The sequence below is a fragment of the Plasmodium yoelii genome, assembly GCF_900002385.2.
Source record: "Plasmodium yoelii strain 17X genome assembly, chromosome: 14".
In the NCBI taxonomy this organism is placed as follows: Eukaryota; Apicomplexa; class Aconoidasida; order Haemosporida; family Plasmodiidae; genus Plasmodium; species Plasmodium yoelii.
In genome coordinates this window covers 2,293,085-2,309,448 of record NC_036186.2, presented here as the reverse complement: position 1 = coordinate 2,309,448, position 16,364 = coordinate 2,293,085, and the positions used below count along the sequence as shown (strand labels likewise).

The following is a 16,364-nucleotide window of genomic DNA, read 5'->3' as shown; positions in this document are numbered from 1 at the left end:
GCACATATTATTCAGTCATATAAGCAGGATAAAAAAATAATTACGAGCATAATAATGTGCTATTTTGTTTATTCTCTCTATATAGTATATTTTTATTATGTAAATTCTTTTTATTTTTCGAAAAATCTCAATTTGGATATAAATTTCTTCTAAAACTATTGATATATTTAAATTTTTTTTTTTTTTGGTACTTCAACATTCATATATATAAAAATGCATAGATTACATAAGTTATATATTTTATACACTATTTTAATATTGGGCATTCATTCTGTTTTGTTTTTGGTGATTAGTATTAATCATTGGGTTGTGGATTTTCATGTTGCTTATATTAATTCCCAAAGATTTAATCATTCTTACAGTATCAGGTTCTACATATATTACATTAACATCGATTTGAGATTTTTCAGGTACGAAATCCAAACGTCTTTCTCTTTCTTCTTCTTGAAGTTTTAAACTAATACCTCTGACGGGTCCTTTCTGAATTCTTTTCATTAAATGTGTAACGAAACCAGCAACTTTGTTTTTCATTCTTTTTGATGGTATTATTGCAACTTCCTCTGTTATTTTTTTATTTATTTGAAAGTCGAGAGTAAGTTTAGCATAGTATTTCTCGACGATTTGCCTAGCGGCTCTTTTGATAGTCTTAGTACGAACTCTTCCCTGTAAACGTATAAAAGCAAATAATGCAAAAATGTATTGTATGTTTGTATATATATGGGTATATCCAATATTAAGTAGAACCGAAAAAAATAAATATATATAATTTGAAAAGAAAACATAAGGAAGAAAATGGTTAAAACGCCGCTTGTATATATAATTCAATATTTATCCCACATATACTTCAATTGTTCTTTTTTTTCATATGTAATTTTAGATGTGGTGAGGTCCCATATAATACAATATAAATATGCATATATATGGGTAAATTACATATACATATTTTTTTTGTATCATTAGGATTATTATCACAATTTTCATAATAATTTTTTTTTTAACATATATATTATTTAATTATTACCATTTTTCCAAGAGATAGTCAATTCGTTTGTTTTTAATTTATTCTATATTTAATATAAATAAAATGTTAAAATGTTATTTTATTTTTCTTTTCTTTTTTTAATTTAACTTTTTAGTAACATTATTTTTATCTTAAACATGTTATAAATATTTGTAAACAATTTTTTTTTTATTTAAAAAAAAAATATTTTTGCAACATGGAAATAAGAAAAATAAACCAATATTGTAATATAATATATGCTTAAAATTTATGTATAATTATTACTTATTTTGTTGATATTAATAATTATATATATGCTTATATTAGGTATATGTATTCCTTAATCAATGTACTCAAAAAAATTAAGGCACTGGTATTATAAATAAAAATTAATACCATTTATTATTTATTATACTTTTAATATGCTACATATTATTATATACATATATTTACGATTTATATTTTTTTAAACCCCTTTGAAATACCTGTTTCTTATTTGCATATATATAGCAAATATACCTAATAAAAACTGTTTTTAATACTGCAAAATGTTACCATACGGTATTAATATACATTATATAATATTATTTAGTGCATTTTCAAAATTTAAGCACTTTATTTGTTTATTTTATTATATTTTAAAATCTATATATAAAATAACTTAAAAAACAATCACAATAAAAAAAAATTCCCCTTACACCTAAATATTAGCCATAAATCTCCAAACTTTGAAATTTTTTTGGCTTCAAAATTTAAATGTAGAATATATATATTTTATATATTGCATAAAATAATATAAAAAAAATACATGTTTTTTTTCTTTAATACGTTTATAATATATATACGAATATTTTTTAATTTTTTATCTATTTTTTTCTTTTATATATCCTATTTGGATTTATAATATGTATGAACGCATAAAAGAAAGTGATAATCAAATACGTATATATACTTTTAATATGAATAATATACACCATAATGTATGAAACTAAGGATATTTCCAAAATGTTCAAAACTATTAAGTCTTTTCCTTTTTATCCGATTTATTTTTTCTAGTATTGTAAAATCACAGGGTATATGTGGATGTTGTATAATTGGGAAATTTGTATAAATTTTTTATCATTCTTAAATTCCTTCAATTTTACTGCTCCATATAAAATCGTTGAAATTATCGTTTTTCTCGAGATATTTATAGCACTAAAAAGAAAAAAATATATAACAATTTATAAGCATTGGTTGCATGCATATTTATACATTGCATTGTCCAAGTTGCGTGACCAACGAATTGTATCATAAATACGTGCACATCCATTGAAAATGCTTTTATTTTTAAGTATAATAAGTTATATAAATAAATTAGAGAAAAAACACACTATGTAACGTTTTATTGTTATTTATTATTTTTTATGTTTTATTTTTTTCGTATACTTGCGCCTCTTCATAGTGAGATCCATTGTAAGCATAGAGTTGGGCTAAAAATAACAAGACAAATTTTGACTTTGTTGCCAATTTTGTTAAATTGTTTTTAACAAAATTAACAATGGGTATTTCAAAAATGTCATATGTACTAGTTTCCTCTAAAGATGCTATTGCTTCATTTGTTTTTGATACAATGGGTGATAATTTTCTTATTTTTTGGCATAATTTTATGTATTTTAAAAGTATATTGATAAAGTAGCTAAATAATGCTTCATTGTCATAAAATTGTTGACCATAATTTAAGCAAAATATAATTTCTTTTTCCAATTTATTTATATTTTTTATATGTTTTAATTTGGTAAAAATAAAATGTCTATATACCCATACAGAATTATTATAAATATCGCATTTTAAAAAATAATTTATATAATTATATTCATGTAATAATATATTATACTTATCATAAATATATTTATTTTTTGTAAGCATTGAAAACTTATTAATTAGCCAAGTTTTATGTGCCCAAGAATTATAATTTTTTGTATCAAGAAATATGTGACAATTGGTATATAATAATTCATTGTATAAAAATTCATAAATATTAATTTTTATTTCTTCATTTTTATGTAAAGAGTTTTTAAAAAAGGTACTATTTTCAATTATGTCTTTAAAATTTTCGTGTAAAATATCTTCTTTTTCAATATCAAGATCACTATTTTCAAAATTGCTTATAAATACATTTTCATGGTAGCTCTCATTTGATGAATGAATGCTACAAATTTCTTCATCACTACTTATGAAATTTTGTTCATGATCAAATAAATCATCGTCATTACACATATTTTTGTGTACATTACTATATATATTTTTCTCCATTTTTTGGACATTCCTTTTCATTTCATCGTCCTCGGGAATGCCAATTTGTGTAACATTGTTTTGCTCTTTTTGATCATTATTTTTTCCTTTTTTTTTCAAATTAGATTTGTAAATATATTCGATTAGCCATCTTCTATGATACCAACTTTGAAAGCTTTTTATATTTTCACTAATTATAAATCGCGTAAATTCTAAATCATTCAAATAATTTAAATTTAGCTTTTTCAAACATTTCCTTCTATATATCCAAGCGCTATAATATGAAGTATTTATTTTTATTACAAATGATGATATTATATAACCTTTGAAGGAATAAATTTTATTCTCTATTAAAAAAGCTAATAAAGAATAAAGTAATTTCTGATGATCACTATAATGTATATTTAATATATTTATCTTTGATTTGTTTTTTGACCCATTTTCGTTACACATATGTTCCAAATTTATTGTATGTTTTTGTATTTCCTCTTCTATATCATTCATATCAATATCAAATTTTTTACCTCCCATTGATTTGAATACAGGATTATTCAAAAGAGAGATATTTAGACCATCTAAGCTTTCCCTATAATTAATATTAAACTTTTTAGCGTATGCATTTAGTTTTTCCATTCTCTACTTACACCTTTTATTGTAAATATGTATAATACTTATTATCGGTATGCATTAGTTTTGCTTGATATATACACATATATCTATTTAGTTTTTATATATACACAAAAACATATATGATTATACTTCCTTTATTATTTCACTATAATAAATATTCCCCATCAAAACGAGAAATTTCCCTTGTTATAATCATAATTTGGTCAAACATATTAAGGTCGTTTTTTTAAAAAAAAAAAAAAGATTTATAGTTTAAAAGAGGAATTAATAGAATAAAATACCCAAAAAAACAAGTGGAATGAAAAATATGAAATATAAAAGTAAAAAACATACAATAATTCGAAACAAAAAAAAAATTATAAGCGTATTGAAGCGGGGAGTAAATAAATAAAAAAATTATGTATATGATGTTGGGATGTATCGCTGATTAAGGAAAAAAAAACAAAAAAAAAATTATTTTTGTTAAATATAATCCAAAACATAACATTTATAGGGCTTATTAAATTACATACATTTTTTTTGAAAGAAATATTTCAAGAAAATGGGTTAGGATAAACTTTGTTTAGCAATCCCTTATTATCTGGCCATATTTTTTTCTCATCAGCGTGTTGTATAAAATGCTTTCTATATGTTTTATATTTTTCTTTTTTTATTTTCTTTTTGGTTAATTTATCAATAAATGAATATCTTCTTCTTAAATATAAAGGATCAATAAATCGATTTCTTATTGAGAAAGTTTTTCTTAAACTTTCATTCTCATTTAACAAATTGTGTAAATGATTTTTAGATTGTTCTTGTTCTTCTATTTCTTTTTTACTTTTTTCCTTTTTATTTTCTAGACCTATATTAACATCATAATCTAAGTAATATATTTTTTCTTCACATTCATTTTCGTTATCAGCTTTTTTCTTCTCATGTTGATCTCTTAAAATTATTTTTTTAAATTTTAAATTACCCTTTGTTTTTGTAAATATTATATTTTTATAAATTCGTTTATTCATCCACATTTCTTTATTAACGTCTATATTTATTTCATTTTTATTTTCATAATTTGATAAATCTGTTTTTTTATCGTCCTTGTCTTTGTTTTCATTCGAAATATTTATATCTTCGACGTCGCAAAAATTAACATTATTATCCAAATTATTAATATTTTCCAATTGGGTTTTGATTGAATCATTATAATAATTTATATTGTCAAACCAAGAGAAGTTTTCATTTTCTAGTTTTAAATCGTTTATATCATCACGTGTTAAAGTATGTTTAAATTTATTATTAGGAAAGATTGTTGAATATAAGAAATAAAAATCTTTTAAGCTTTGATTTTCGATAAGCATTTCTTTTGAAATATTTGATAAAAAGCTATCTATTTTGTCTTTATTTTCAATAATTAAATTTATACACTTTTGTAAATTTATTAAACTATCATCAATTTCTTTTTTTTGAAAACGAACTGTTTGTAATCTTAAATATTCTTTCATGTTAAAATCCATGTGTAAATATTTTGAGGGAAAATAATAGTTTTGCATACTTTTGCCAACTAAGGGTTTAATCCAGTTTTTTTCACCAGGTAAACCCTGAGCGTACCCAAATATTTTTTTTTTACATGATTCAATTCCTTTTAAATTCCATTTTTTAATATCAGTAACATTTTTTATTTGGCTTATTAATATCTTAGGTTTGCTCATTTATAGGAAAAAACAAACAAAAAAAAAATTAACCAATAAAAAAAAAAGGTGATGAAGTAATAATTCAAAAGGAAAACAAGCAACGCCGTTTTAGGAAAAATTTAATTATATTTATTTTTCAAAAAAAATAAGATAATAAAAATTTATTTTACAAAAATAACCGAAAAATTTATTAGCTTCAATATACAAAGAAAGTACACTTAAATGCTTGTGCATATTTTACACTTTGCAGTTTTATTTTATTTGTTATTCAAAGCATTATACATTTTAATTAAGAAAAAATTGTATGCAATTAATTAATAAAAAATGAAGGTATAAATAAATAATGTAATATTTGTGGAACGGAAGGGGGAAATGTAGCAAAATAATAAGCTATTTAGAATATAAAATATTCTTTACATATGAGCCTTATAACTTAAAAAAAATAGCTAATAAATAAATGGGTAAATAAAAAATATTATTATTATCATGTATATATATATTTATTTATTCATTTCATTTTTGCATAATTATTACCGAGGTATAATTTTTCATTGACGCCCAATTTGGTAATGTGTAAATTTATACATCTATCACTTGTGCGAACCTGCGTATAAATTGATATGTACACAAATGTAAGGATATATAACGTATTGGTTCATATTTTCATATCAATAAGACTAGTGGTATTATGTTTTGTACGAATTAAAAATTAAATAATAATAAGGACAATATATTTATGTTTGTTGCAAAATACACATTTCAGAATATCACGAATATCTCCATCTCTCTATATATGTTGCTTTTTACTGGTGAATCTTTGATTTTGTTGTACATTTAATTTTCCTTTTTTATATTAATATCTTTTAGTTTTTTTTCATAAATATTTGCACTGTCTTTCATTTTCTTTTTTATTTTTCTTTGAGCATATAATAAGTTATCAAACTCTTTATTATATGTGCGCATGCAAAAGTCTATTCCCTTTCTAACTGTTATAACATCCTCCTGTTTTATGCCTTTTTCTTTTATATATAAGTTTAACTCTTTATCTAGAGACTCCAAATCCAAATTAAGACTCTTTATTTTATCTTTCAAACAAATGTTTTTATTTTTAATATTTTCAAAATAGTCATCAAAACCGGCATTTTCATTTTTCGATAAATCTTTAAAAGCATTTTCAACTTGCAATATTTTTTCCTTGAAACTGTGAGAAAACACTTTCAAATTTTTAATGTATACATTGTTCTCATTATAAATTAATTCTAAGTTTTTATACATCACGAAATCTTTTGAATAAAACTTTAAGGCTTTGTTTAGATTTTCCCTGAAAATGTGATATATATTTGCATGTATATCGAGAATTCAAATATGACGAAACAGCTATTGAATATATGCGCATGATATATATTCATTCACCTATCGAATATATCCAAATTTGATTCATAAAATCTACATATTTTATATTTTTTAGTACCTGTTTATTTCCAATGTTTTTATATTTTCAAGCATAGATAAATTTTCTGTGCTGCAGATATTTATATCATTTTTAGCCTCTTTATCATTTGCTTCCAACTCGTTTATTTGTTTTTTTAATAGTTTTATTTTGGTTATGTTTTCTCTAATTTGATTAAAATAATATTTTTTATAGTCATTAATCATGTTCATATATATTTCACTAATATCTTTAATATGGTCATTATATAAATTTTTTAAATAAATTATTTCATTTTTTTCCATAATACTATAATTATCTATAATTTCTTCCATTTCATATTTTTGATCGTTATCATATTCTTCTAAGTGCTTTTTAAATATTTCTTCGATTGTCTTTATTTTCTAAAATATTTTTCATTAGTCAGCATGCATATAATTGTATAATACATTTAGTAATCTTACATACACATATGTGTATTAATATATTAGTGAACTATGTATATATATAAACATTTTGGTTGCAAATAATATGAGCTAATTACCATATCAAAGGATGTCTTTAACTCGTTTATTTCGTTAAAGTTTTGATTTTTTACATTATCTAGATTAATTCGTTCGCCTTCTATGTAACTTAATAAATTATTCATTGTCTCTTCATGCTTTTTATCAATTAATACCTTAAGATTTTCTTTTTCGTTTTCCAATTTCTTTAGTTGGTCCGAATTTTGAAAGTTATAAAAAACTGACTTGTTTTTTATCGTTTTTTTTTCCAGATTTACCTTTTCATCATATTCTTCACACCCTTTACTGATCAATTCTATTTTATTTTTTAATTCAGTGTACTCTTTACTGAAAGTTTCTAACTCTTCATTTTTTTCGTCCTTTAACAAAAAAAAATTAAAATATTTAAAAAAAACAGTTTTGGTAGTTAATATATTTTTTAATTTTTTATATCTTTTCTATTGTTTTTTATTATCTCTAACTAGTTTTTTTTCTAATAAATTCTTCTTTTGAATTGTCCTATTTAATTCTTCCCTTTTTGTCTTTACTAAATTCCCCAATTCCTCAACTGATAACTTCTTTAATGTGTTATCATTGTTTTTAACTCGGGCTTTCTTTTTATTTTTTAGCTTATTTTTAATCATTAAATAATTTTTTTTTTGAGTTTAATCTTTGACTATACTTCTAGTCAAATTTTCAATATCCTATATTTCGTGTTATATATATTATAATAAATACTATGCATATTTTGTTATGCCTATAATTTGAATACACATAATATGAACTGATGCATATATATATATATTACATGTTATTTTTTTTAACTACTAAAATTATACAATATATATATAATGTATTCCGAAGAATTAATATTATAAAAAGATTATTTTTTTTAATTCTCCTTTTTTTTCTACTTTTAATAGTGTTTTAAAGGAGAAATATGGCATATCATAAATGGGATATACACATAAAAAGAAATACTGCTTTATTTTTATTAGGTATTCTAAAACTTGATAAATAAAAGAAATGTAATAAGAATATTCCAATTTTTTTTTTACATACTTTAAATTTATAAACACATTTATAAATCTACAAAAGCTTTTTCATTATTTTATAGATATTTATAGACATATGCATAATATATATATGCATATACACTATAGGGCTAACCATGTACAGTATATAATTTTTTTTAACACTGGAGCAGTAATATTATTTCCTATATATAACGTGTTATAAATTTTTTTATATCTTAATTCTATTTATAGAAAAGAATGAAAAATAAATATTAAATGTTACTTTTTTTTTTTTAAAATTTGTTAATATAATATATTTAATTTCATATTATTAATTTTTTTTTTTGCAATAATATTGTTATTCTCCTTTTAAATAATGTAATTACATTTTTATTGTTTCAAAAGGGTACGAAACAATTAGAATTGGATATTATATAATAATACAAATTTTTAGAAGAATTATACTTTTTTATTGTATAGAAAAATATATAAGTAAAATTGAAAAATAAGGAAAAGAGGAAAATGGAAAGTTTTCTTAATAGGCTTGAACAATATAAACCAGATGACGCTACCAGAGCGTTTTGTAGAAAATATATATACTATTTAGTAGTTTACAATATTTTTATTTTAATATTGTTTATATATAGTTTCTATTCATATTCCTTATCTCCATATGGGTATATCCATATATTTAATATATATATATATCCCTTTTATTTGATACACTATTTTATATATAGATATTTATTCAATGTATGTACCTTTTCTCTTATATATATTTATTTATAATTTTCTTTATTTCTAGGTGGCTATTATTTACCAATATGTACTCCTGTGTATTCCCGATATGTGTCTTTATACGTAAGTAGAAAACCGCTTATTGTATAGTTAACATACATGCATAAATATTCATAAATAACTACACCACTTCAAATGGCAATACTCATAGAAGATAATATTTTTTTTATTTTTTTTTTAAACTTTAGGAAAATCATATATACCCTCATTGTTGGTAATAAAAATAATATGACAAAAACAATAATATAAAAAAATACGTATTTAGTAATGTAGACATATTTATAACTACACACTATTTTCACACTATACTATATAACTCATTGTGTATATGTGTTTATATAATTTTTTCGAATTTTCAGAGGTTTTATAATTGGATGCTAATTGTAACTAGTATATTCTCCGTTTATATCATTTTCGAAGGGTAATATATGCACATATTTATATGTGAATAACTATAAATTTTTATGTATTTTAAGTTTTTTTCACTATATGACATTATATATACATCATTCTCTTTCTTTGTCACTTTTTTAGTTTATTTATATATGATTATAGTGATTTCATTTTAATAATAATATATTCTATATTAACATGGATTAATATGGGATTATGCTGGAAAGCCACACAAGTAATTCTTAAAAATAATAAAATATTTATAAAAATATATTATATTTTGCAAAATGGATAAAACTTGCATTAAAAAATATAATATTTAACTTTTATTTAATTTACAGAATATATTCGATGGAGAAAAAGAACAAGATACACTTTTAGATAAATTAAGTAATGCCACGCCTTGAGTTTATCAACATATTTATATGTGTGTTCATATATTGGTGTACTTTTTATAAACACTTGTCTATTTTTCATTATAAATATTTTATTATATTTATTTTATACACCATTCTTCTATTAATTTTTAGATCCCGGTTTCAATGATTCCAAAAAAAATAATAATAAAAAATGGAAAATTAAAAAAAAATTCTTTGGCAAGGGTAAAACAACAAAAGGCAATGAAATTGATGAAGACGTATAAAAAAAATTACATTGCTTTAATTTTTTTTTAATTTTTTTTAACTTTTTTTTTTCTTTTATTATATGTATAATGTGTTTTTTTTTCAATTTATTAAATAAATTTTAGTTATTCGTAACTTGTTATATTGATTTGCATAATCATATATATACATTGAATAATTATGTTGCTTTCATTTTGATTGTTTATATTTTTTATAAATTAAATATATTGTTCGTTTTTTAACTATATACAAATAAAGTTGTTTAAATTTTAATTAAAAAATGCCAAATGATGGCATAAAACATATAAAATGGTTACACATGACAATGTACATATGAACATTAAGAAAAAAAGAAAATAATGAAAATTGAATGGAATGGCACAAATGCGCCTTGTTTCAGGCACATTTGTATTACTTGAATTTTTTTGGGACATGAATCATAGCTGTATCCATTTCTTCTGTACCTCATTCAAATTATTGTGAATAATACCTTGTCGGATATCTTGCATTAAGTGATTCATATAATAAACATTATGCACAGTTAATAATGTCCCCAATAAATTATCATTAATTTTAAAAAGATGATGTAAATATGCTCTTGTATAATTTTTACAAGTATAGCAGTTACAATCTTCCTCCAAAGGGTTATTATCAAGTTTGAATATATTTAGTTTTATTTTGAGATATTCCTTTTTAATTTTTCTGTCAAGTTTTTTTTCAACTTCATTAATAGTTTTTATTTTACATAAAAAATAACCATGTCTTGCTAATCTGGTTGGTATCACACAATCGAATGTGTCAATTCCTTGTTTTACTCCATAAAAAATATCTTTAATTTGTCCAATTCCTAATAAATGTATAGGTTTGTTTTTACCCTTTCTTTTGCTATTATTGTTTCTGCGATTTTCTCTTATAAAATCCATTGTCTGTTTAATCACGCTATACATCATTTCTTTGTTATTACCTAAACATCCTCCTATACACAATCCGAAAAAGGGTAGATTACAAACTACCTCACAGCTTTTTTTTCGTAAATCTGTATATATTCCTCCTTGTATTATTCCATATAATGCTTGTTTTTTTTTTTCTTGTTTTTCCCAAACTTGATTGGTTTTATATTTTTTATTATATATAATGTTTAAATAGTTATGATAATTTTCCATATTATTAGCTCTATAAAATTCCAATAAACATCTAATATACCATCTATGGGATCTATGCATAGATTTTTCTGTGTATTCTTTATCAACATTATAAGGGGTACATTCATCTAGAACAACTGAAAAATCTGTGCCTAATAGATATTGTGCTTGAATAGAACTTTCTGGGGATAATATATCAATCGAACCATCAAAATAAGATTTATATAATGCACCATTTTCATTAATTTTTATAATTACATTACTATTTGTATTTTTTGGAATAGTAGATATTCCATTTTTTATTTTAAGTTTTTTTTCTTTATCTGTTTCTGGTATGTTTTTTATTTTTCCTATATTGGATATATCATCTAAATGGATATATGTACTTGTCCCATTATCCTTCACATTGTTCATATTATTATTTAGCCTATCGACATTTCTTATATTAGCTTTTCTTTTTATTTCATCTGAAACAGATCCATATGTCATACTAAAAAGTTGATATCCTCCTGAGTCGGTCAAAATTGGGCCTTCCCAATTCATAAACTTATGCAAACCACCAAGTTGAAAAATGATATGTGGTTTGGGCTGAATTAACAAATGAAATGTATTTGACAAAATTATTTGTGTTTTTGAATTTTTTATAAAATTTATTGGAGTCGATTTCATACATGCTTTAGTAGCACAAAATAAAAAGTTTGGGGTTTCTATTTCACCATGTGGAGTTTTTATTATTCCTAACCTACTTTTGTTTTCATCCCCATCATTACTATATTGGTTATTTTCTTTCAAAACAGTAAAATCAAAACCTGGGTAGTCAAAGCAATGATTCATACTACTATTATTGACATCGTCATAGTAGCTCGTTTTTATTCTAAATAACGCATACTTTTTTTTCCTATATTTCCAAACATAATTATCATTATTGCTACTGTACTTATTCTTCTGCGTTTTTATTATCTTATGATCACATTTTGATAAAAATTTCCCATGTTTTATATCAATTAGACTATTTATGAATGCGTTGATATTACATTTATCACTTTTGGTATTTTTTTTTATTTCTAATGTATTCCTTCTTTTACATATATTTGATGATTCCTCTCTGTTGTATTTTTTTGTACATATAGACAAATTTTGTATTTTCTTTGATATTCTTTCATTGTTTACAATTTTAATCTCACTTTTTATAACAAAGAAGCAAATGTTAAGTAGTTTGAACAACAACAAAAAATGACATTTTATTTTTTTCATATACAAAACACAAGTATGTTTTATTTATCTCACAGATTACCCTTTAAACATAAGCATACATATATCCCACTGTGTGCATGTTATTTAATAATTATAAACATACACCAAAGGCTATAAAATTAATTTCGTTATTCATTTATCTCTTTTTTTATATGGAATAAAATAAAAATAATAGCGAACAAAGATAAAAAATAATGGAAACTGAAATATAAGAGGTAAAATGCTTTTCTATGTACTATATGAGTTTTTACATGTTATTATTACAATTGTTACCGATACTAGCGTCATTTAAACTTTTTAATGCTTCTTCTTTTGAACTTAGAAAAAACATACTTCCCTTTTTGAGGTAAATTCGTCTATTGCTCTTAACGCTATTTAATTCATGTATTCTTACATCATTGATATTTTTGTAATTTAGTTTTTTTATTATGTCTTCTTCTTTTCTATTTACCGTATCGAATTTATTTACCATTATTTTAACAAAATGAGAGTAATGAATATTTATATATATGCGTAATGTATATGTATTTTTTAATCAATCGTACTTATGCTAAATTGTGCTCAGGGGAAATGCGTAGCACAAAAAAAACAAGAAAATAAGAAAAACAAAACGAAAAAAAAATATTAGTTAAACTTATTAAATATAAAAATATCGTATTATTTTTATTTCCCTATTCAATTTCCTACTTCACAAAAAATGTGGTGAAATTTTTTATTTTATTAGGAATAAATTTATATTGCGTATAGCTCTTCAAGAAAATATGAAAACGCTAATACTAGTCCATATGCATGTGAATATTATAATGCATTTTTTTTTACGTTTTTTCAATTCACACAATATTATCAATTTTGTTAATTCGGTATTTTATTTTTATTCATTTTATATTTATTTTTATTTTTATATATTATATTTATATGTTTTTCCTTTTTTTATTACTTTTTAATTTTTTACGATTTGTTTGCGTTACATTTATGATTTGTGAGCGAGTGATTTGTTGTATGGCATTTTGGAACTTATATTTCAAATTATGCATATATACGACTTTATATTAAATAATTTACGTAATATTTTTTCAGGACTAAAAATATACATATCAAATTCTTTAAATATCATTGTATATAGATATGCGTGAGCATTTATTTTGTTTGGTCTCGCTGTATATTAATAAAAATTTTGACTACTAATATAACATGTATGTGAAGTTAGATTGATATAATCCATTCAAATAAAATTATTACCATTTGACATATATAAATTTATTTATATTCTCCTTTTTGTAAATGAAACGATATTTATTATGTTAACGCATATATAAGTACGTGAATATTTCCTCTTTTTGCTGTTTGATTGCGCTATATATACATTTGATTATGCATACACAATTAATTTAAATTTATATATTAATATTAAAAGCCTTTTAATTGAGGTAATTTATATTGTTTTATTTTATAATCATCGGTATAGTGAATTAGTGATTTTATAATTTTTAATATTTTTTGTGTGCATGCATGATTTAAATGTCTTTAACCGTCCATATGCTATTGAGAAAAAAAAATAAAAAAGGCTGAAGAGAGAAAGCAATGGCCATAAATCATGATAAAAGGGAAACTTAATAAATAAAATAAATACAATTTACAACGACAATATATAAAAACATCAAAAATTATAAATTATTTTTTCCGATATATACACAAATAGTGGCAATCTGTTTTTGCGTAATCAGAAAAATATAAAAAACAAAAAAAAACAATTATTTTAATATACCGGCTTTCCAATTAAATGAATAATAATAAAGTGAACAAAATAAATACGAAACCAGAGGATTGAGCATATAAACAAATGCAATATGTGTTATTAATGCAAAAAATAGTGATTTGGTATTAAAATCCATAATAATAAACAGATAGGAGACACAAATAAAGAAAAAAAAGAAAAGGCTAAATCATCGGTTTAGCTGTTTAATAAAATATTAAAGAAAAATAATGAAAATATATGGATATATTTTTAGCATCCTATTTATAGTGCCAAATTTGGTGCTAAATACGTGGGGTTCTGAACATTCAGATATTTGCAAAAAGGGTGAAGTAGTGTTAAAAAATTTTTGGGATAAACTTAATAATATTAAACATGGAGATATATTATTTATAAATATAAAAAATTATTATTGTCCAGCATGCAATAAATATATGGATACATGGAATAAACTTGAAAAAGATATTTTAAATTTCGAAAAAAATGTATCTATGTTTGTATTCGACTGCTCATGTACTATATTTTATCCATATTGTCGATTCTTTCAAATAAAATATTTTCCTACATTTCGATTATTATATCCAATATATGATAAAATAAATGATTCCAATGAATATAAATATTTATCACCTAATACAAAAATTGGCAATGAAGCATATAAAGGAAATATGTTACTTGCTTATAATGATGTTGAAAGAGTAAATAAATTAGAAGAATTCCAAATTTTATTACAAACACAGTTATGTAATAATGTTAATTTTAATAACATAGATATAAAATCATGTTACTATGATATATTACCTCCTGCAATTGATAACAATGCATCTAATAATTTTCCATTCAGCGAAATTTATAATAATAGTTTTGGAAATAATCGTAATGAAACTGAAGAAGAAAAACAAAAAATACGGCTACTAGAAAAATGGAATAATAATATTAATAATAAAGAATATATAAAGCATGATATAATAAAGGGATTACTATTTACATTAAAAAAAAATATTTCATTAAGTGTTGACATTAATAAAGAAATTATACAACCATATATTAATATGCTTCAAATTGTAGAGAAAATATACCCAGATATAGCCCCATCATTAATAGCCATTAGAGAAAAATTACAATCTTTTAAATATCCTATACCCCATGAAGAATGGGTTAAGCTAGTAAACACCGAAAATGATAATGGAAACAAATCTGTCTTCCTTATTGATGGGTATAATATTGATTTAGATAATGTACAAAGATTCAAAGTATGTGATGACAACTCAGTTTTATGCGCATATTGGTTGTTATATCATAAAATATCTATATACTGCTTATTACATGACAAAGAACGATATAATTATTATCTTGAAATTATTACTAATTATACAAAAAATTATTTAAATTGTAGAAATTGTATTAGTCATTTTATTGAAGCTCAGAAATTTTGTTATTTTGGTTTTTGCAATATTAATTCAGCAGAATCATTTGTTATATTTTTATGGAGAATTCATAATTCCGTTACATTAAGAACTACATATGATCATATCATTTCAGATATACGTTTAGAAATTTTAAGCAAATCAAAACAAATTCAATTTTTGCACAAAGATATTGCTTTCCCCTCAGAAAAGCAATGTAACTATTGTAGAAATAATATAGGATTTACAAAAGTCACACCAAATAGAATAAATGAAATGCTAAATAATGTTCCATATTCTAGTAAAGATTTTGATGTAGTTGATGCTTTTAATATTATGTATATACTAAGATATTTGGTCAGTATATATTCATAGAGTTTTTTCCAATATCGATGATACAAATTGGAAATTTCTTATATATAGCATGTAATAGTGACTGTTATATATTCAAAAAATTGTGAATAAGAGAGGCA

The 16,364-nt window shown here is 22.3% G+C and overlaps 8 protein-coding genes across 8 annotated transcripts; 2 read left to right on the top strand and 6 right to left on the bottom strand.

Moving 5' to 3' along the window:
* Positions 1-252: 252 nt before the first annotated feature.
* PY17X_1458600 (40S ribosomal protein S17, putative) lies at positions 253-1,024 on the bottom strand (the record flags this gene model as incomplete). The annotated part of the gene is made up of 2 exons (XM_022957690.1): positions 253-663; positions 1,022-1,024. The coding sequence occupies 2 exons, from the start codon at positions 1,022-1,024 to the stop codon at positions 253-255; spliced, it is 414 nt and encodes a 137-aa protein (XP_022813038.1).
* Positions 1,025-2,125: 1,101 nt separating this feature from the next.
* PY17X_1458500 (protein farnesyltransferase subunit alpha, putative) lies at positions 2,126-3,907 on the bottom strand (the record flags this gene model as incomplete). Its single annotated transcript, XM_022957689.1, has 2 exons — positions 2,126-2,197; positions 2,429-3,907. 2 exons carry the CDS (start codon positions 3,905-3,907, stop codon positions 2,126-2,128), a joined length of 1,551 nt encoding a protein of 516 aa, XP_022813037.1.
* Positions 3,908-4,437: 530 nt separating this feature from the next.
* PY17X_1458400 (conserved protein, unknown function) lies at positions 4,438-5,592 on the bottom strand (the record flags this gene model as incomplete). The annotated part of the gene is made up of 1 exon (XM_719264.1): positions 4,438-5,592. One exon carries the CDS (start codon positions 5,590-5,592, stop codon positions 4,438-4,440), a length of 1,155 nt encoding a protein of 384 aa, XP_724357.1.
* Positions 5,593-6,408: 816 nt separating this feature from the next.
* On the bottom strand, positions 6,409-8,150 carry PY17X_1458300 (GAS8-like protein, putative; the record flags this gene model as incomplete). The annotated part of the gene is made up of 4 exons (XM_022957688.1): positions 6,409-6,895; positions 7,046-7,407; positions 7,548-7,886; positions 7,989-8,150. The coding sequence occupies 4 exons, from the start codon at positions 8,148-8,150 to the stop codon at positions 6,409-6,411; spliced, it is 1,350 nt and encodes a 449-aa protein (XP_022813036.1).
* An 894-nt stretch (positions 8,151-9,044) lies between these two features.
* Positions 9,045-10,356, top strand: PY17X_1458200 (conserved Plasmodium protein, unknown function; the record flags this gene model as incomplete). Its single annotated transcript, XM_022957687.1, has 7 exons — positions 9,045-9,199; positions 9,328-9,383; positions 9,509-9,534; positions 9,680-9,741; positions 9,855-9,948; positions 10,055-10,103; positions 10,244-10,356. The coding sequence occupies 7 exons, from the start codon at positions 9,045-9,047 to the stop codon at positions 10,354-10,356; spliced, it is 555 nt and encodes a 184-aa protein (XP_022813035.1).
* Positions 10,357-10,773: 417 nt separating this feature from the next.
* On the bottom strand, positions 10,774-12,732 carry PY17X_1458100 (queuine tRNA-ribosyltransferase, putative; the record flags this gene model as incomplete). The annotated part of the gene is made up of 1 exon (XM_724167.1): positions 10,774-12,732. The coding sequence occupies one exon, from the start codon at positions 12,730-12,732 to the stop codon at positions 10,774-10,776; it is 1,959 nt and encodes a 652-aa protein (XP_729260.1).
* A 247-nt stretch (positions 12,733-12,979) lies between these two features.
* PY17X_1458000 (conserved Plasmodium protein, unknown function) lies at positions 12,980-13,204 on the bottom strand (the record flags this gene model as incomplete). Its single annotated transcript, XM_724168.2, has 1 exon — positions 12,980-13,204. The coding sequence occupies one exon, from the start codon at positions 13,202-13,204 to the stop codon at positions 12,980-12,982; it is 225 nt and encodes a 74-aa protein (XP_729261.2).
* Positions 13,205-14,715: 1,511 nt separating this feature from the next.
* On the top strand, positions 14,716-16,266 carry PY17X_1457900 (sulfhydryl oxidase, putative; the record flags this gene model as incomplete). Its single annotated transcript, XM_724169.1, has 1 exon — positions 14,716-16,266. The coding sequence occupies one exon, from the start codon at positions 14,716-14,718 to the stop codon at positions 16,264-16,266; it is 1,551 nt and encodes a 516-aa protein (XP_729262.1).
* Positions 16,267-16,364: the final 98 nt, after the last annotated feature.